The 21,871-nt window shown below is 37.7% G+C and overlaps 1 protein-coding gene across 1 annotated transcript; it reads right to left on the bottom strand.

The window, feature by feature from the left end:
* Positions 1-5,060: 5,060 nt before the first annotated feature.
* LOC140228305 (core histone macro-H2A.1-like) lies at positions 5,061-20,988 on the bottom strand. Its single transcript, XM_072308533.1, has 7 exons — positions 20,684-20,988; positions 18,859-19,241; positions 18,128-18,181; positions 16,675-16,765; positions 15,653-15,739; positions 14,265-14,439; positions 5,061-6,552 (listed from the first exon to the last, which is right to left on the bottom strand). Exons 1-7 carry the CDS (start codon positions 20,883-20,885, stop codon positions 6,384-6,386), a joined length of 1,161 nt encoding a protein of 386 aa, XP_072164634.1. The 5' UTR covers positions 20,886-20,988; the 3' UTR covers positions 5,061-6,383.
* Between the last annotated feature and the right edge of the window lie 883 nt (positions 20,989-21,871).

Genomic DNA, 21,871 nt, shown 5'->3' with positions numbered 1-21,871 from the left:
TGTTACACTGCAAACCTCTCTTCCTCATTTAACATCACCATGCAAACTTTCAAACGACACATCACTCATTGTAATTACCCCATCAGTGTGCACTCGTATCTAAATTTCTATAGCCGTGAGTCACCCGCAGAATAGGAACAGACGAGAAAATAAGTAGGATTGAACTTTGTTGGTCAACTTGATCAGAAAGAGAAAGATAATGGGTTATAATTAAGATGAGGCAAGTGGAGATTTGAAGGACAAGAAGATGTATTGTATAAAACTTGACCTTTTTTAGTTCTTACGGCAGTTATACTTCTCCTCTTGTGCTGACATATGGCAATTCCCAACAACTTCTTTTCCATCTTTGTTATCTGCACTCGACAGTTTTCATGGCAATATATCTTTTTGTAAAGAATGGAATATGAACATGTTGAACTGAGTCACCAATGAAATCCAAAGAACATCTATCTACAAAAGTACAGTCACCCTAGCCAAAGTCAAATCCAAAGGAGCCAGGGAAAATCCATCAACTTACATGAATTTCAACTTACACATTAGAATTTAAACAAGTTTATACAATGTATCCACCCTGGGAGAATTATTCTTTCACTGAGCAAAATTTTCAACTTATGCGAGGATGACTTAAAGGACAAGTTCACCTTCATTAACATAATGATTGAGAGAATGTAGCAATATCAGTAGAACACATCATTGAGAGCTTGAGGAAAATCAAACAATCCGTTCAAAAGTTATGAATTTTTGAAGTTTTTGTGCAGTCACCGCTGGATGAGAAGACTACTGCAGTGTATGATGTCACATGCGTACAACAATATAAGGAAAATATAAAGAGAATTTCACAAAATTTCATCTTTTGAAAAAAGTACACTTTCCCTTGACTCGTTACTGACATATGTTATGGGTAATATTATTCCCATTACCTTTAGAAAGAGGCAAGTCAAGTGCTCTTTTATTATGCGAAAAAAAGTGAAAATATGTTGAATTTTCTTTACATTTTCTTTATACTGTTGTACTCATATGACATCACGAGCCTTAGTAGTCTCCTCATCCAGCGGTTCCAACACAAAAATTTTAAAAATTCATAACTTTTGCATCGATTGTTCAATTTTCCTCAAACTTTCACTGATGTGTTCTACTAAATATTGCTGCATTCTCTCAATCCTTATGTTTATGAAGGTGAACTTGTCCTTTAAGTGCGGTTAACTATACAGTAATGGAAACTTGGCGTCAAGTCTGATTTGGAACCAATTGGAAGCACAGTACATTGTATTTCAAATGACATTCATATACAGTACACAGTGGAACCTTGCTGTGAAGAGGTTAGATCAGGTGGTTAGATCAGGGAGGTGACCTCCCTGGTTAGATATAGCAAAACCCTCTAATAATACAGTGTGATTTTGCAGGTCCCAACTTTTCCCAACCAAATACAGTGCACTCCCATTATAATGAACACGATTATAACAGAATTTTCAATATACAGTGGACTCCCGTTATAGCGAAGTCCTCGGGACAGGCAGTTTTCTTTCATTATATCAAAATTTCATTATAACCGAACAAATGAACAATAAAAATACACAGATATCGTTACAGCCAGAATTTTTACTTCGTTATAACCGTATACGTTATAACGGGAGTGTACTGTATTTTGTACAACAAAGTAAAAATTCAGGTCCCCAAATTATAATCTATTATCTTTACATACATTACTGTTTGGCTATAACAAAGTTTTGATGTTAGATATAAAACTGCCAGTCCGAATGATTTCCTTCTGATGAGAGTCGCCTGCATGTGTATAACACGGTAATTATGGTTTTTAGGTTCTTGTTATGACAAGGTTCCCCTGTATAAAAACACTAGGACAATTCAGGTATCACAACTGACTCATATTTGTGTGATTACATATCTTTATTGAAACATTTAAAATGAAAATGAATTGAGGAACATGATCATTCACACTTTCTGTCTTGAACCATGATGTCTTCAAATTTTCCTCAGAATACAATTTCTAAGATGAAACATCAAATACCTGGAGTACAAGAGATGTTACTTGTATCTGAGAATGTACTCACAATCGCAAATTACTTTATGCCGAGTTAATGTAGAATTATACTTTTACCATTTAGAAAACCATGTCTTTGAACACTAAAGACAAGAGAACACAAAATCACAAAGCACATGAAAAATTGTTCAGAAACATGAAAAATGTAAACAAAATTATATTGCAAAACAATTAGACTAAATTCCTAATTTGTTTTTAAATATCTGTGGAGTAACAAACTAAGAATTGCAAAATATATTTCAATGAAAATATAATTTCTAATGGCAAATACAGCAACAATTATCTACATCATATTTTCTCTGCTAAAAAATTCTGTTCTAGTCTTGTATTTAGACTAAGCATAATATGCCTCAGAAGATAGATGAACACTTTCCATCCCTAAAATGTGTGAATACAACTCACACCATGCCAACAGAAATATAAAATGTCACACAGATTCAGACAAGTGCAACTGCATGATTTCATACAATGAATTTCCCCGATATATAAAAATATATCTATAGATCTCACAAATGTATGTCCATGACAGAAGCTCACTCTGATACAGCTACAGGGAACTCATTGAACACAAAATATACATCTTTATCCAATTTATCAGATAAACGCTCTTGTTCAACTAGAATCGCTTTTCTCTGAGATCTCTTTACTTATATACGTAACACTTACATACTATAAGCACTAGCAGCAAACAAGGTTGTACGACAGCATCAAATCCAGCAAACTCTCAGTTTTCATTCCATACACATGTACAGCATATAATATTTGGTCTACCTAAACACAGACTCGACAACTGAACTAAGCCTTCATACAATGAGTGCATTTCTTGGGTAAACTTCACTAAGTTCTTTCTGCAACAGAACAACATTCTGAACTGCTCTAGTGTGCTACACAAAACCATCTTCAGACGTTAGGCATCCTGCAAATTTTGTGATGAAATGGAAGTTTGAGAAAGTGTTGTGCATTGCTGTTGCGAGAATGTAATTGACAGTTTTACAGGATTCCCTTTTGACTTTAAACATAAATACATAATGGTACATTCATACCAAAATTTTAAATAAGTCTGAATTACCTTTGAATGCAATAGCATGCATCATTACACACTAATTTAAAAAAAAAAATCAAAATGTTGATCCCCATCACTTCATAGACTCTCTAATTTCTTTCAATCAATTTCAAATGACTGCATTTCTAAATCAAGTCCCTCCTGGAATGCAAATAAAGATAATGACTGATAACAACATATGTAAAAATTAGCAAAACTAACAAAAAAGTAAAGTCTTAAAATGGAAGGATTACCACAATTTTAAGCAATGCTATGCCATTAAAAGAACAAAACTGCCCAAATCACATAATCCCACAATTAACTTTGCATATACATACACATGCATACCTTTACCTTCAGAAGGTCAAGCAAAGTTAATTCATTTCTATTTATTCATTTCATCTTTTCATAGTCTACTTTTTTACATGAGAAATGATTGCAGATTTCCCATGCCTTCCCTTTACATGCATTCTAGTGATGACCTGTACATCATTCCATGAAATTACAGCACAACAGGTTTCTCTGGCAATAAATTTTAAAACAATTATATAAGACATATTGGACTTACAATAACACAAAACTCTTTTATATTCAATAAATCAGATTCATGGACCAGTTCTTCCTGCATTTGCACATAACAGGTTGTGATTCCATCCAATTAGGAGATGTCATCTAGCAGATGGATAACAGTTTATTACTTTGATGACAAGTTATGGCTACCATCATAAAATCATTAATTTCAAGACAGATCTGACAATGGTAAAAACAAAAAGAATAAAAATCATCTACCAGCACATTTGGAGGCAGAGGCCAGAATGAAATTTTGGCAAAATTTTGGAAAAACAAAATTTTGGAAATTGCGTTAACAAGTCCTGTTACAGTCTGTATCAATATCCATTCATAACATTCACTTTATGCCATCAAACTGAGAATAAGTGAATATAATCTCACTGCAAGAATACAAGAGTTTTTGTCTCCATGCGCTTATGGATGACTAAATAGATTAAGCGGAGGAAATATGCTGCAACACGCATTTTAACCTTCAACACACTTCTCCTTGTAAGTTCATTTCATGCAGATATTAAAAAGAGAGAGGGAGAATATATATATGCAACTGTACTGTAAAACGAGGAATGTTTGCATGCCTTTTAATTTTGCAAATTTTGCAAGAGCCAAGATTAGCAAAATTAAAATGCACACGAAAGTTCTTGTCTACATTCTATGCATTACAATGCCACTGGCACCTCGTGAAAATTTCATGCCACCAAAAAGGTCATCGGCCCCAATTTGCAATAATCTCATGCTGCAAAAACATCTTGTTTGACAGTACAGTGTATATGCAATAAAAGCTTAAATACATTTGTAATATAGACCTGTTCAATCTAGGACCCCGTTTACAGTGCGAGGCTCGGCCGTGGCTCGGCCGCGGCCGAGCCCAGCCCCGCTTCAGTGTAAACGCGCAAAAGGCCAAATGCGAGGCCAAAATTGGCCTCGCATTTGGCCTCGCTCTGGAGGTGGTCTCGGCCGCAGCCGAGCCGCGGCCGAGCCCTGCCTCTTCTTGGTGTAAACGCAAACTGGGCCAATTGCGCGGCCAATTGCGCGGCCAATTTTAGTCTAGCTTCCAAACCCTCTGCCTGTATCTTTCGCTATTCAGGATATTAACCCCCTCAACGTCGAAAACTAGTATAGTTTAAGGTGGTTTTGTCCTGCAAAGGATTTTTTCCTTCGGCAAAGGCCTTCATTTGGCAAAGGGTCTGAAAACCAGACAATACCAAATTGCGTTTGTTTACAAGCAGAGCGCCACTACGACAAAATATTGAAAGGTTTGAATTAAAAGCGCGCCCGAGCCCAGCAGCGTAAACGGACAAAATTGCGAGGCTCGGCCGCGCAATTGAGGCCGGGCTCGGCCGCGGCCGAGCCGCGGCCGAGCCCGGCCCCGCACTGTAAACGGGGTCTAAGAGAAGCAAGGAATCCACTTAATGCATTTCATGCAATGCTGCAAACCTGCTGACTTGTAATTAAAAAATTTACTTCCAAAATGGCATGCTTATGTAAGAAGTCACCAAGTTGATTCACACATACAGAGGAGCCTTGTTATAAGGAGGTCTGGTGTAGCAAGAGGTCAGATATATGGAAGTAATATGACATGTGCCATTCCTCATATAATCTTTTGTTTTTATCCCTGACATGACAAGATACCAGATACAACAAGAAAATTTCGCTGGTCCCAGGCAGCTTGTTGTAGCAAGGTTCTTCTGTAATATTATCTTGTTAACAAGTAGAGGCTTACCCGTGATAGTGCTAGCACAAGTAAGTGGCTGTTTCCTATTTAGTATTAATCAAATTTTAATTTATCTTATTAAAAAAAAATAATTATAAAAAATCTGTTCGGTCGTATGCATTTCCTGTTCGCATTTCGAGTTGAACATCACTGTCCCATTCAATAGTCAAACAAATTGTGTTTTCATACCTTAAAAAATTAAGGACATAATTCATATTATCCAGACAGGTGGTCATTTCAAGCATCATACATTTTGAGCTCCTGAAGTATCTTTTCAAAGGAGTAAGCTGACTGGCACACACATGAGTCACAAAGTTTTTCACAAATGATCAAGGCTAAGGCTGCAGTGAATATTTGAATTTTAACCACCTGCTCATCAGCTTAACTTCAGAAAACCTTTTTGAAGCTTACCTGTCCATCACTACACACTGTGTCACTGTGACTGCTTTTCAAATGAAGAAAATAACTATGGCTTTGATAAATATGATATCCCCACTTCACAAACAAAGAACATCAGCAAAGAAAAAAAAAAGACACTACAATAAATCATATTTCAGAGGTATCATCAAGAACTACAAATGCCATTCTCATAGAACAGGAGTACTCCACGATATCAAAATCTTAAAATGATCTTCTATTTTCTTTTAAAGCTAATCAGCGCTTATATTGAAATAGAAAACTTGCTACTCTATGTAATATAGCGTTTATTTCATTGATTTGCATACTTGTACATATCACACATTTACTCACTTGTAAGGTGCTCCTGCTGAAAAATATAACCAGTCACTATTCAAACCAATGTAAGAGAAACAGGTCCACAATACAATGTCACTTCCACTTGTAACGACTCCACTGCCTGCTTGAGAGGAAACAGTTTGTTCTACCACACTCCACAAGGAGTTCTATGATCATACATACGAGAAAGGAGGGAGAAAAGGAAACTACTTCCTGCAGATGTATCAATAATATTTCACTCTGATTGTCCATCCAGACATCCTCTACTACTGGTCAGTTTCCAGCCTATTCAGTTCTGTGACGTAAACGTCAACACTCTCCTGGTCAAAGAGGACAAAGTAAATCTGCTTGAGGGAGGATGCCATGACAGAAACAAAATAGTGACTGATTGTTCTCAAGATGGTCTCAGCTGCAGTTTGCTTGGGGAATCCCGCCCTAAAGAAAGATAGGGAGACAAAGAATGAGTACAGTCTTGAGAGAAGGTCAGCATATTTATACACACAAATACATCGACATACAATATGAAACTCCAACATTAAATAAATGTATTTCTTCCTGACATTCTATAATCCAGACATGTTTTCCAGTGAATGGGTTTGACACGTGTTTGACACTGCAAAACTTGCATGCAACAAATGATCCACACCTAGGCATACTTAATCGGTTGATAATGGTGTTCTATACACAAAGAATACTGCAAAGTTTTCATCACACCCAATGGTGTCCTAAACCTTGGAATAACATCCCATCACATGTTTAACAAACCTATCCATTGACAAACTAAAAAATAAACTAGACTCGGAATTTGTCAACACTGACAAATTAGGTGATCCGATCTCTTCGAAAATCAATGATTTGAGTCCTGATCCCAATAGGCATGACCGTAAAGGTTCATCTGTGGTTATGGACATTGGCCGTGTGATGTTTGGATTCTCATTTAAAAAAAAGGGAGTCGGGTTTGCCATCTTTGGTACCATATTCCGTATACACTATAACGAAGATACAGAATAAAGTATATTTGACCATTGACCCCACTTTGCACAGCCAAGATGGCATCTGAGAAAGAAATGGTTATTTTGTGAAATAATCCTGGTAACGTGATCTTTGTGTGTGCAAAATATTGGAAAGATAGGACATGTATTCACCAAGATACAGGATGAAACATTTATGACCTTTGACCCTAATTTACATACCCAAGATGGTGTCCGATCAAGAAGTTGTTATTTTATGAAATAATGTACGTGACATGAACTAAACATGTGCAAAATATGGGATTGATAACCATTGTTGTTCTTCATCTATTGCACAGAATGTAGTAGAAAGAAAGAAAAATAAAGAAAAAATTATGTTATTTTATAGAAATTTGAAGGAGAAGCATTAAAAAATCAGAAAAAGATAAAGTTAGGAAGGGAGATTAAGACTAAATAAAGAAAAAGAAGAAAAAAGAGTTTGAAAAAAAAATAAAAAAATATTGGCAAGGGTGAGGCTCGAACCAGGGACCTTAGGATTACGAGTCGGATGCGCTATGCAATGACCTATTTCATGCTCCATAGGCCCTGTGTATTAAGCAAAATGACGCTGCATCGAAGCCACGTGCCATTTTCAACCAAGTTTTTCGACGTGATGCCGGCCTCGTATGAAAAAATGAAGGGCACATTCACGATAGCCCAAAGTCTCAGCTACAACATACTAAAATCTGGGAAAAATTCACCGAAGCATAAGTGAGCTAATGCTCGAAAAAGATAGTCATGTCAATTTTCACTGCCAGAAAAACTGCTCTCCCATAGAGATAACACGTAAACTGGTCAAATTTGATAAGATTACTTTTAATCCATTTTTACGAGGTGATGCCGCCATCCAATCAAAATGTTGTAATTACATTAATGAAAGAACATTTAATAAGCTACAACATACTGAAATCTGGGTGAAAATTGGCAAAGGATAAGTGAGATACGCCCAAGTAAACTTGAAAATTGATGACGTCATTTTGAAAATTTACTTTTTTTACTTTATTAAGAAATTTGATATCTTTTAATCACTTTTTCAGTATCGCCAACCCATAAACTGACATGTACAACTCATCAGCTTTCAGAATATGTAAAGAAAATTGGGGGTCACCGTCCATCCTGACGAGTAAAATCGGATTTAAAATTGGCGGTTTTTTGGCATTGTTGTACTGTATATCGCCATTGACGCGCGCGCGGAATTTCAACTTTGACGGGCCCGTATGACATCATTTTGAGTCGGATTGACTTGAAACTTGGTAGAAATATTCCTTGACATTTCAGACATCCGATCAAAGTGAAAAAACGTGAAATTGTTATTGCATATGAGCTGTGCGTGCGTATATGCGCGCGCGCGTACGCGTCCGTCCGATTTTTTCAATTTTTCAAAAAATGCTCCAAATGGTCTGAAACGTGTGCAAAAAAATTTTGAGCTCGATTGGAGCATACAAATATTTCAACGCGCGCGTACGCGCACGTTTTAAGGATATAGATAAATTTTGAGAACATGAGTAGAATCAAGTTGACTTGAACTATATCAGACGTAAATTTCATTGAAAAATTCCATTCCATTAATGAGATATTATTGAGAATGTGTTTTCATATAATGACGTCATAGTGACGTCACGGTCGACTGATCACTTTGATTTTATTAGATTCGTCGTCTTTGGGACACGATACATATATGGTATAATTTTGAAGTTGATAGGAGGAGCACTTTCTGAGCTAATCTCTACACAACTTTTGCGGAGAAATAAAGAAGAAGAAAAAGAAGAAAAACAAAGAATCAGTACAGATACAGAAGGTGATCCGAGAGGATTCTCGGATCACCTAACTAGACTTGGAATTTGTCAACACTGACAAATTAGGTGATCCGATTTTTTTTTTTAATCGATGATTCGAGTCCTGATCGCAATAGGCATGACCATACAGGTTTCATCTGTGTTTAATGACATTGACCGTGTGATGTTTTAATTCTCATTTAGAAAAGAGAGTCAGGTCTGCCATCTTTGGTACCAAATTCAGTATACACTATAACGAAGATACAGAATGAAACATTTATGACCTTTGACCCTAATTTACCTACCCAAGATGGTGTTCGATCAAGTAGTTGTTATCTTATAATAATGTACGTGACATGAACTAAACATGTGCAAAATATGGGGGTAATAGGGAATGTCTTTCTTGAGTTATTGCAAAGAAAGTTGCAGAAAGAAAGTAACATGAAAATACATCGAAGCTAAGCTTTAATTTTTGCGAAGTTTTTCGACGTGATTTCGATGTCGCATGAAAAAGAGTGGGCAAAGAAACGATAGCGCAAAGTCTCAGCTACAACATATTAAAATCTGGGAGAAATTCACCGAAGAGTAAGTGAACTAGTGCTCAATAAAGACCGTCATGTCAATTTTCATTTCCAGAAAAATTCCCTCCCATAGAGATAACACGTAAACTGGTTAAATTTGACAAGGTTACATTATATCCATTTTCACGAGGTGAAGACATCATCCGATTAAAACTTTGATAGTACAAAACTTAAAGAGTATTAAATTGGCTACAACATACTAAAATCTGGAAAAAATTTACCGAAGGGTAAGTGAGCTAGTCGTCGATAAAGACAATCAGGTCAATTTTCACATCTAGAAAAATTCCCTCCCATAGAGATAACACGTCATAACGAAGATACAGGAAGAAGTACATATGACCTTTGACCCCACTTTGCACAGACAAGATGGCCTCTGCGCCAAAAATGGTTATTTTATGAAATGATCCTTGTAACATGGTCTTTACGTGTGCAAAATATGGGAAAGATAGGACATGTATTCACCAAGATACAGGATAAAACATTTATGACCTTTGACCCTAATTTACATACCCAAGATGGTGTCTGATCAAGTAGTTATATTGTGAAATAATGTACGTGACATGAACTAAACATGTGCAAAATATGGTGGTGATCGGGTATGTTTTTCTTCAGTTATTGCAAAGAAAGTTGCAAAAAGAAAGGAATATGAAAATACATCGAAGATAAGCTTTAATTTCAACGAAGTTTTTGGACGTAATCCCGACACCGTATGAAATAATAAAGGGCATATTACCGATAGCCCAAAGTCTCAGCTACAACATACTAAAATCTGGGAGAAATTCACCGAAGCATAAGTGAGCTAGTACTCGAAAAAGATAGTCATGTCAATTTTAATTTCCAGAAAAACTGCGCTCCCATAGAGATAACACGTAATCTGGTCAAATTTGACAAGATTACATTCAATCCATTTTTACGAGGTGATGCCGTCATTCAATCAAACTGCTGTTATAATATGACTGAAAAAGCATTTTATAAGCTACAACATACTGAAATTTGGGTGAAAATCGGCAAAGGATAAGTGAGATACGATCGAGTGAACTTGAAATTCGATGACGTCATTTTGAAAATTTACTTTATTTATTTTATCAAGAAATTCGATATCTTTTAATCATTTTTCCAGCATTGCCAACCCATGAAATGATATGTACAATCCATCAGCTTTCAGAATATGTAAAGAAAATGGGGGGTCACCGTCCATCCTGACGAGTAAAATCGGATTTAAAATTGGTAGTTTTTTGGCATAGTTGCACTGTATATCGCCAGTGACGCGCGCGCGGAATTTCAACTTTGACGGGCCCGTATGACGTCATATTGAGTCGGATTGACTTGAAACTTGGTAGAATTATTCCTGGACATTTCGGACATCTTATCCGTGTGAAAAAACGGGAAATTTCTATTGCATACCAGCTGTGCGTGCGTATATGCACGTGCGCGTACGCGTCCGTCCGATATTTTCAATTTTTCAAAAAATGTTCCAAATGGTCTGAAACGTGTGCAAAAAAATTTTGAGCTCGATTGGAGCATACAAATATTTTGACGCGCGCGTACGCGCACGTTTTAAGGATACAGATAAATTTTGAGAAAATGGGTAGAATCAGCTTGACTTGAACTATATGTGATGTAAATTTCATTGAAAAATTCCATTCCATTAATGAGATATGAATGAGAATGTGTTTTCATATAATGACGTCATAGTGACGTCACGGTCGACTAATCACTATGATTTTATTAGATCTGTCGTCTTTGCGACATGATACATGTATGGTATAATTTTGACATTGATGGGAAGAGGACTCTCTGAGCTAACCTCTACACAACATTTGAGGAGAAAGAACTTTTTGTGACAACGGGAAGTTTAACACTAGACTCGGAATTTGTCAACACTGACAAATTAGGTGATCCGATCTCTTCGAAAATCAATGATTTGAGTCCTGATCCCAATAGGCATGACCGTAAAGGTTCATCTGTGGTTATGGACATTGGCCGTGTGATGTTTGGATTCTCATTTAAAAAAAAGGGAGTCGGGTTTGCCATCTTTGGTACCATATTCCGTATACACTATAACGAAGATACAGAATAAAGTATATTTGACCATTGACCCCACTTTGCACAGCCAAGATGGCATCTGAGAAAGAAATGGTTATTTTGTGAAATGATCCTGGTAACGTGATCTTTGTGTGTGCAAAATATTGGAAAGATAGGACATGTATTCACCAAGATACAGGATGAAACATTTATGACCTTTGACCCTAATTTACATACCCAAGATGGTGTCCGATCAAGAAGTTGTTATTTTATGAAATAATGTACGTGACATGAACTAAACATGTGCAAAATATGGGATTGATAACCATTGTTGTTCTTCATCTATTGCACAGAATGTAGTAGAAAGAAAGAAAAATAAAGAAAAAATTATGTTATTTTATAGAAATTTGAAGGAGAAGCATTAAAAAATCAGAAAAAGATAAAGTTAGGAAGGGAGATTAAGACTAAATAAAGAAAAAGAAGAAAAAAAGAGTTTGAAAAAAAAATAAAAAAATATTGGCAAGGGTGAGGCTCGAACCAGGGACCTTAGGATTACGAGTCGGATGCGCTATGCAATGACCTATTTCATGCTCCATAGGCCCTGTGTATTAAGCAAAATGACGCTGCATCGAAGCCACGTGCCATTTTCAACCAAGTTTTTCGACGTGATGCCGGCCTCGTATGAAAAAATGAAGGCCACACTAACGATAGCCCAAAGTCTCAGCTACAACATACTAAAATCTGGACAAAATTCACCGAAGCATAAGTGAGCTAATGCTCGAAAAAGATAGTCATGTCAATTTTCACTGCCAGAAAAACTGCTCTCCCATAGAGATAACACGTAAACTGGTCAAATTTGACAAGATTACTTTTAATCCATTTTTACGAGGTGATGCCGCCATCCAATCAAAATGTTGTAATTACATTAATGAAAGAACATTTAATAAGCTACAACATACTGAAATCGGGGTGAAAATTGGCAAAGGATAAGTGAGATACGCCCAAGTAAACTTGAAAATTGATGACGTCATTTTGAAAATTTACTTTTTTTACTTTATTAAGAAATTTGATATCTTTTAATCACTTTTTCAGTATCGCCAACCCATAAACTGACATGTACAACTCATCAGCTTTCAGAATATGTAAAGAAAATTGGGGGTCACCGTCCATCCTGACGAGTAAAATCGGATTTAAAATTGGCGGTTTTGGGGCATTGTTGTACTGTATATCGCCATTGACGCGCACGCGGAATTTCAACTTTGACAGTCCCGTATGACGTCATATTGAGTCGGATTGACTTGAAACCTGCTAGAAATATTCCTTGACTTTTCAGACATCCGATAAATGTAAAAAATTGGGAAATTTCTGTTGCATATGAGCTGTACGTGCGTATATGTGCGAGCGCGTACGCGTCCGTCCAATTTTTTCAATTTTTCAAAAAATGCTCCAAATGGTCTGAAACGTATGCAAAAAAAATTTGAGCTTGATTGGAGCATACAAATATTTCAACGCGCGCGTACGCGCACGTCTTAACGATGCGAGGAATTCTGAAAATATGGGTAGAATTCCCTTGAATTGAAATTTATGTGACGTAAATTTCATTGAGAAATTCCACTCCATTAATGAGATATGATTGAAAATGTGTTTTCATATAATGACGTCATAGTGACGTCACGGTCGACTGATCACTACGATTTTACTTGACCCGTCGTCTTTGGGACATGATACACATATGGTATAAGTTTGACATTCATAGGCAATGCACTTTCTGAGCTAATCTCTACACAACTTTTGCGGAGAAATAAAGAAGAAGAAAAAGAAAAACAAAGAATCAGTACAGATACAGAAGGTGATCCGAGAGGATTCTCGGATCACCTTAAAAAAAAATTCTGAATAAATAACTCAAGTACATCTCCTTCTGAAAGCTTCATAATGCTTTAATATATTTTGTAATCACTGCCATTTTGGATATGTAGGAGAGTATATCGGCACACTACCTGTTCAATATGAAAAAGCCAAACATCACTAATCATTTCAATGACATGTGATTTGTGAGCGTGGAGATTGAACGGGTACCCCTGCTCCTAAAATAAGCTGTCTCAATTCAAGTACATCCACATGAGTTATTCCTCCTCCTCCAGATTTACCACACTGTTCAACTGGAAGACATTTGATGTTGTGAAATCATGCCATACACTGAGTTATGCAAGCCAATGCCAGTTTTACATGTTAAGTAATATCCTTGCACTGTAATATATTACATGGAGGTACAGTGGAACCTTGTTCAACCTTCAACAAGGTCAGATACAGAGAGATAACTGATATACAAGGCAATTTTGCAGTTCCCATCCCTTTTTAATACTTTTTTTTTATCCCTGATATAACGAAATATCCTACAAAACAAGGCAAATTTTGCAGTTCCCATCCCTTTTTTATCCTTTATCTTTTTATCCCTGATATAACGAAATATCCTACATAACAAGGCAAATTTTGCAGTTCCCATTCATTTTTTATCCTCTATTCTTTTTTTTTTTTAATCCCTGATATAACGAAATATCCTACATAACAAGGCAAATTTTGCAGGTCCCATCCCTTTTAGATTCATATGTTTTTATCCCTGATTTAACAAGATACCCAATTTAATGAGGAAATCTCAGTGGTCCAAAGCAGCTCATTATAACCGGGTTCCCCTGTAATGAATGGCATACAGCTAAAGGACAAAAGCAGCATTCATATCGATCACATTATTAGCTTACCTCCCACTACTGACAGAAGGAATGGCAATGGACGTAATGTTCTTCTCATCTGCAAGTGCTAGGCAGTTCTTGATGACTTTCTCCAGGTTGGTAATGGCATTGTTCCCGCCCCAGCTAGGACTGTTTACATGGATCACATACTTAGCAGGCAGATTGCCAGCTGGGCAGATGGCAGCTGCAAGAAAATGGATAATATGACAGTAATCAAATTTCACTCTCCTCATTATCACAAAATAGTTCCTGTATGGTCATGACACGTTTAGCTCTTGGTCTAGATTAATTTGTAGTTCTGTTCAGGATAATGATGGAAATACATGCTTTTCCTGAAACATGCAATGTATGCTATGTTGCAACAGCATTAATGGAAGCATGATACACTTTCACATGTTATTCGAGCTTAGAGCTGCAAAGCTCCTTACAAGAGACCGATAGTAATGTTTGTCATATCACAGGAACACCTAGGCAGCTAGAGTTTCTTGTTATACTTTTGTAGCAAATCTGAATAAAATCTGCCAAGAAATGTGGCCACTACAGCACATTATTAGAAAAGAAAAGAAAAAAGTAACACAGCAGCTGGACACAGGGGGCATCATCACCAAAAACTACAGGAATTTAGAATGACAAATCATACATGTCAATACATGTACCAAGTTTGATTGAAACGAATTGATTGAGGGACAACCAATTTATTGTATTCATACCAAGCATTTTGAACATGTTCATATAATCAAAATGAACTTTGAACCTGTAAAAGGCCAATTAATGAGGCCAGGTGTCTCACCCATAGAATTTGTAAAGCACGCACGTGCCCACAATAGTCAAAACACTAGGGTGCTGTCACCAAATGTCACCCATGATACACTTCCATTAAAAAATTCATGATCTCCACCAAAGAAATGTAGAACATTTTAGGCCATCATTATGCAAGAAAAATAATGACATGGCAACATGATGCTGCTGAATCTAAAGTATCATCAGGAGACTGTCCTACAGGTGAAACAACAATGGGAAAAAGTACAACTTCTCATCATTGATCTATAAGACTGAATTCATATCAACACGAGTCCTAGTCTAAGTTGAACACTATCATGAACCTGTAAGTGGTGACACATAGTAACTGCCATGATCTAACAGAGACACAGAATAGAGGGATATAGATGTTGTTTCTGCAAAATATCATCATCACTGGAACCTATGAGCTACAAAATCTGTCTCGTTGTATGTATCATTAAACTCACTTGCACAAGATTTAGTACAAGCCAAGAAATGAATATGAAGTCGTATGTCACGCCACTTGGTTCAAAACAGCGTTTTAAGGGGAAAAAAATTGCCATCTGAATCACCAGATGTAGTAATAAGAGTAGAGTGAATCTGAGACTGTTGCTCACCTCCTGCAGTGTCAAGCGTCTGAGCATTACGCAACTTGGTGACCTCATCAATAAATTCCTTCCCACCTACTTTTGCTAGAGCACTACCTGTAAAGCAAGACACAGAGCAAAGATAATGTGAAAATGAATTCTCTACCTTACAACAGCAGATACAGGCTACGCTGAGTTTAGGGAAATGTGTATTTGAGTGGGGAAACATGTTACAAGGGTAACAAAATATACAATTTATGGTGGAGAGACTACAAAAATGATTATCAAAAAAGACAAATAACAAATTACTCATTAAATGTAGGGGGAAATTGCAGTCTTCACAGTAAGTCCAATTTGTATTCTCTGTCCTGGTAACGAAAAAAAAAAATGCATTCAGACATAATATTGTAAATTACAACATAATTTTACTCAAACTGATGAAATTCTTCTGCCGAGTTGTTTTGATTGCAACTGATTGACAAAATGCCCTAAAATGGCATAAATAATCACGAAACTGATCAGTGTTTAATAGTAACCATGATAAAAGTAATCATGGGCATGCATACTCGGGCAGTAATTTTTCAAATCGGACAGTTGCATTAAACAATTCGACAGAAGAAATTAATAAATTTGAATAATTACACAGTACTTGCTGCATGCTGTACAGATTAGAACCAGCACTGGTTGTTGGGCGGAAGCTTGGTGGTCTAATGGGTAAGATGCCTGTCCAGTGATCAGGAGGTCATAGGTTCAAATCCTGTCCCAGTATGTATGCCCACGATTTCTTTTATCATGGCTACTACTAAACACTGATTTAGTGCTTATTTACATCGATGTACAGCGATCAAACATTTGAAACAAAAACAGAAGTGGGAGAATGTCCTGCTATCAACATTATGACCACATGACTTTACTTTTTATTCTTCTGGCCCGGGTAGTGGGGAGGGGGATGAAGTTTAATGACACCAACATCTAAAACGAAATCAGGTTTACAACTGTTGTGTATCTTCATCACTGTTATGGTGGCTGTTCATAATGACCAGTGTACGTACCTACTTCCCCAGCCATGGCGTATGTTGAGCTTGTGGGATGCACCATGGCATCTGCAGTGATTTCTGTTATATCACCTTGGACAACTGTTAGCTATGAAAGATAAAGGAGGGAAGGAACCAAGCAAAGCAAATGTGATTATGGAATTATCAATCTAACTTAAGTACCTAGCTTCTCTATGACTCAAATCAAGGTAAACCACATCATACGTAAGTTTTGGTTTATCATATAAAAAAAAACCCTCATATCAGAGCATCATTTATGAGAGAACTTGGAAAATGTTTCATCTTAATAGGTGTGGTTACCCTACAGAATGTTTCTAGCTGGGCTGCCATTATTCCCACATCAAAATGAGGGAGGTGTCAAAGAGCAATCACTATGGCCCCTGTGTTTTTCACATGCCTCTCAGAGGGCAAAGACAATGAACAAATCAGGGAGACTTGAATTTTCTCCTGTCAGGACATAAAGATATTTACTTTTGTAAGCTTTCAGGAAGCCTTCTGTACAATCAGGAATACTTGGCAGCTCTGTATGAGGCAAAATGAAAACTTTTGAGCATATTAATACAATAGCACATGAGTTACAAATGTTTGAAAGACTTTGCAAAATCATTTAATAGTGTATGACATCACTAATGACAAACTTAACTAACAATATTAGCAGTCTTGTGGTTGTAAAGTTACATATTTAGATTTGATTTCATTGCATTTCCATATCCTGACACAACAGTCAGGTTAAGGACTTTGTAGAATATAGGAAAACCAATAAAATCTTGGTAAGGCTGTACAGCATATTTCATACTGTAGCACAAGCATACTTTTGAAAAGGGAGAAGGATGATCAAATACTGTATACGCTATAATTTTCGCGTACATAAATTTTCGCGAATTGCCGCTGTCACACATTTTCGCGAGTGGTTAAATTCGCGATTGGGGGACCAGAGAAAATATGAAGTGGCAAAGAAAGTGTGAATTTTCAACTTACTAGCAAATAAGAATGATACTAGTTATACACTGCATGAAAAAGACTTGCCAAACTCTGCGAACTAGTAAGTTAGAATTCAACATTTTTGAAGTGGTTACCATCGCGCTAGATTTCTGACGAATGGTCCCCTTGCGATAATGGATTGGCTCTCTACAGTATTCGTTAGTAGACGTGGACGTGCGTAAACAAGCTTAGCCAGTGTATGGTCTGTTCGGTAAGCCGTGACATGGTATACCAGTACTGAAATGTTCGTATCATCAAGGCGAGGGATTCATTTTGGAAGGTAATATTTTCGCGTGTTGCTAATTTCGCGAATAGCTCCCGACTCGCGAAATTCGCGAAAATAAAACCCCCGCGAAATATATAGCGTATACAGTACAACTAATACCTTTGTATATAAATCAACATGACGTAGTTCACATATCCCATCCCAATGCACAAACAGTACATGTATTGCAGTGTGTATAATTACCTTTTGTCCGAGAAACAATCTCTTCTCACCCAGAACAGACTTTGCTGACAAGTTCTACCGAAAAGAAATAAATCAATACGAATGATCATCAAAGTATGTAGATGTTATGTACATCAAATCTTCTGAAGCCAGGTTTCTCAGAAACAAAGATAAAAATCAAGCCTAATGCCCTGCTTTGTGATATCCTCTTACAGACCTGAAGAGTAAAAAAATCATGAATTGGTAATATGATCAATACCTGTCTGCTGAACACCAAAATCTCTTACACAACAACATCCACTGCCTATATGATAAAACCAAGGTACAGTGGTGTATGAGCCAGCAAAAAGAGCATGAGAGCGTACATCACATTTAAAGGGCTTCACACTCATATTGCAGATACAGGAAAGTCTCACTTCAAGTGTTATGTATTTGGTCGCACATAATTTCTGATGACAAACAAAAATATCCTGTTTTACTGCCCGAACCAGGCCTCGGAAATGCGTAACATCATAGTCTCTTCATGCTACTGGACTTAACTGATTGCTGTTGTTGTTGTTGTTTTTAGTATGGAAAAATTTGTCTTCGAAAGTATGGAAAAATATGCCTCATTTTCCCCGGTTTCACCCCCTATTTTTTTAATCAGAAATGAAACCATTTAACTTGACAACCAACTTTCAGAAAGCACTGTATGTGGTCTGGTCATTGTAATTTATGTAAATATATATTGACTGCAAAGCATCGCTTCTGACCTTTGCTTTTCCTTTAACTGCAGCGCCATCCTTCACTGCAGTCTGTGCATTTTTCTTCATGACTTTCCCTGCAGTGACGGGCTTGGATTTCTTGAGAACAGGGAGTTGTTTCTTCTCCGCTGGAGTCTTTGGTTTCGAGGACTGTGCTGCAGCCTGGGAGCTGGCCTGGCCAAAATCAAAGATAGTCTTTGACTTTGTGCCTCGCTTCTTCGTCAGGAGCTCTGGGTGGATTTGTGGAAGAACACCTCCACTTGCGATGGTGACATTCTTGAGCAGGTGATGGAGCTCTTCATCATTTGCCACTGCCAAGAGGATGTGGCGCGGTGTAACACGGGCCTTGCGATTGTCACGGGCAGCATTTCCAGCAAGCTCAAGGATTTCAGCTACGAAAAAGAAAATATTTCATTTATAAATCTGTTATATCCTGTCTTAACCTACTGTAGTATTACTTTTCTTTGGTGCACTTCACAGGAGATATTTGAGATCAAATTTCACATTTTGTGTACAAATGTGTGACAGACTGCAACTTTGTGTAAGACTCGTGTCACAATGAAAAACAAGGACTTCCCCCTGAAGAAAAGAAAAAAATAAAACTAGACAAGCCCAAGACATATAGTCATAGAACCCCCCCCCCCCACAAATCTAGAGTGTAATGTTACAAAAATGTTCTGAGTGAAGATCTTCTCTTCTCCATTTATAGATCTAGTAGGCCCTATCCACACTTTTCTTGTAAAAGGTCCTTTTTTCATTGATTTGGACCTGTGGACAGTTACCATCCGATTACAAATATTGGCAATTAAAGTGGGATGATGAAAGCAACAAATTAGAGAGGTTAGGATCTAACGTTAGACCTGGAAGCGTGACTGCTGCTCCACAGCAATCAGCATCTCCCAGTATCTTCAGCAAAAGCTAAAAGGCACAATAATTATTCAACCATGATTTTTATTAGAACATCTAACATTACTCAATTCATGGGCAAAATCGTGAAATAGGCCCCACCGCAGTGCGCGTGCACCCGTGCGTTAGCAAGCAAGGGTAGGTCCTAGGGTTAGGGTTAGGGTTTAGGGTTAGGTAGGGTTGTATTTATGGTTAAATTGGCCGTTAAATTAGTCGAGGGACATTAGGGAGTCCTTCCGAGAAGAAAGGGAGGACGAAAGATGCTATGCTGTGGAAATCGGCCCCACCGCTGTATCAATTTCGCGTAAACGCCGTTTGGTGGGGCCGCATTCACGAGTATTAAACTGTGGAAGGAAGCCCCACCGCCGTGCTTACCTACCGATGAACGCCACACGGTGGGGCTGAATTCACGAGTGTAGGCGAGCCGCCGTAGTATTAGTACGGACACGCAGTGGTGGGGCTTATTTCACGAGTATGCCAATTCATGAATTAGAGATCGATGCCAGCAGGGAAACCAGCAAAAGTTTGGTTGTCCTCGATTCTCACTTTTCAGGGAGCTGTGCAACTCCACGACACAAGTAAATTTTTAGTATAGATGTCTCTAACGGCCGGTTACAATTTAGTTTCTAGTAGAGATCTAACTAGACACTCTATTATTGTTACATGTGTAAATTATTAAACAATAAATGGATGAGTAACAGTACTAACACTGAACGTTCCTTAGGGTAGGCAGGGCCAGGGTCTACATTATTGACATATTGTTTTATCAAAACTGACTTTTGGTTTTATTCAATACAAATATTCAATTGAATCTAGTACAATGTAGGCCACAATGTAATATAAGTAATGGATGGTTTATAAGAATTATAGCCTACTAGTTCCTACTACTTTAGTACTAACTGTACTACTAGCACAAACAAGTACTTGCCTGTGAGATACTCGATGACGGCAGCAAGATACACGGGCGCGCCCGAACCTATCCGATAGCGATGCGTGCTCATCCGTAGATAGCGGTCCATACGGCCAACGGGAAATAGAACGCCTGCTCGTGAAGAGCGAGAACTCGATTTCCCACGAGTTTTACCTCCCCTCCCTGCAGACACACCTCTTGCTGATCCTTTTGAAGACATTTTTGTTGTTGTTAGCGTTGGCCGAAATGAATAAGTATACTACGGCAGCTTACGTCCTCAGCTCAGCTAGCACAAAATTCTTTCATCGACTCTTTTCCCCACACAAGCTTTTGCTACATATACCCACCACCATCAGAGCTCGCTCAGCCCAGCTACGAACGAACGCACACGGCATTTCACGGTACGCTCAAAAAGGCTAACTAGCTAGCAGGGCATCATGCAGGAGATCGTCGATGAGAGGCTCCCAGCTGGGCTTGCTTGGACATGCACGGCACCACAGTATTCAAGTCGATCGAGCTTTCGCGTTCACGGAATGCGGAATACAACACGCGCAGTATAATCAGGAATCCCTAGCCCTCAAAGCTCTCTGATCGATCATCAATTTCATATTGGGTCAAAGGTTGTATTTTTAGTTTAGTTTATTTCCGTTTTAAGGACTACGCTTACTCCCTCACAAATTAACAGTTTTCATTGACCTTTTGTCGTATTATACCGTATTATGAGTCGCACTTTATCGTCAGCAACTCACTAAGCACGATGAAAAGAAATTACACGAGTACTGCAAAGTTGGCATGCCCCTACAGCGGCATACAACCTCATGTTTCATAATCTAACTTCGTAATGTGGTTGGGGTGTTACAATGTAATAGCAATAGACATCCCCGTCCATGATACCTGCCTGGTTCAGCGATGATCCAATCACCGCGCTACAGGCAGCAACTTGCCTACGACGTCATGACATGGGAGGGGAGGTGTCTGGACGTGTCTCTTCGCGCTTAATTTCTTGGCTTTCATGAAAATTTTAGACTTCCCATCCACTCACCTACACATCATAGTTTATGTCTGCAAACCGAAAATATGTAAACTTTACTTTTCCAAGAAATTATAGCAGCCACATACCTCGTATCCCCACAGGTGCCATTGTAAATTCATCCACAACTACTGCTTTGATGCAACGACAAATATATACTAGTTTATATATACTTG

This window comes from Diadema setosum, chromosome 5 (assembly GCF_964275005.1).
Source record: "Diadema setosum chromosome 5, eeDiaSeto1, whole genome shotgun sequence".
Classification (NCBI taxonomy): Eukaryota; Metazoa; Echinodermata; class Echinoidea; order Diadematoida; family Diadematidae; genus Diadema; species Diadema setosum.
The sequence above is the reverse complement of the archived record's forward strand: the minus strand, read 5'-3'. Positions and strand labels throughout refer to the sequence as shown.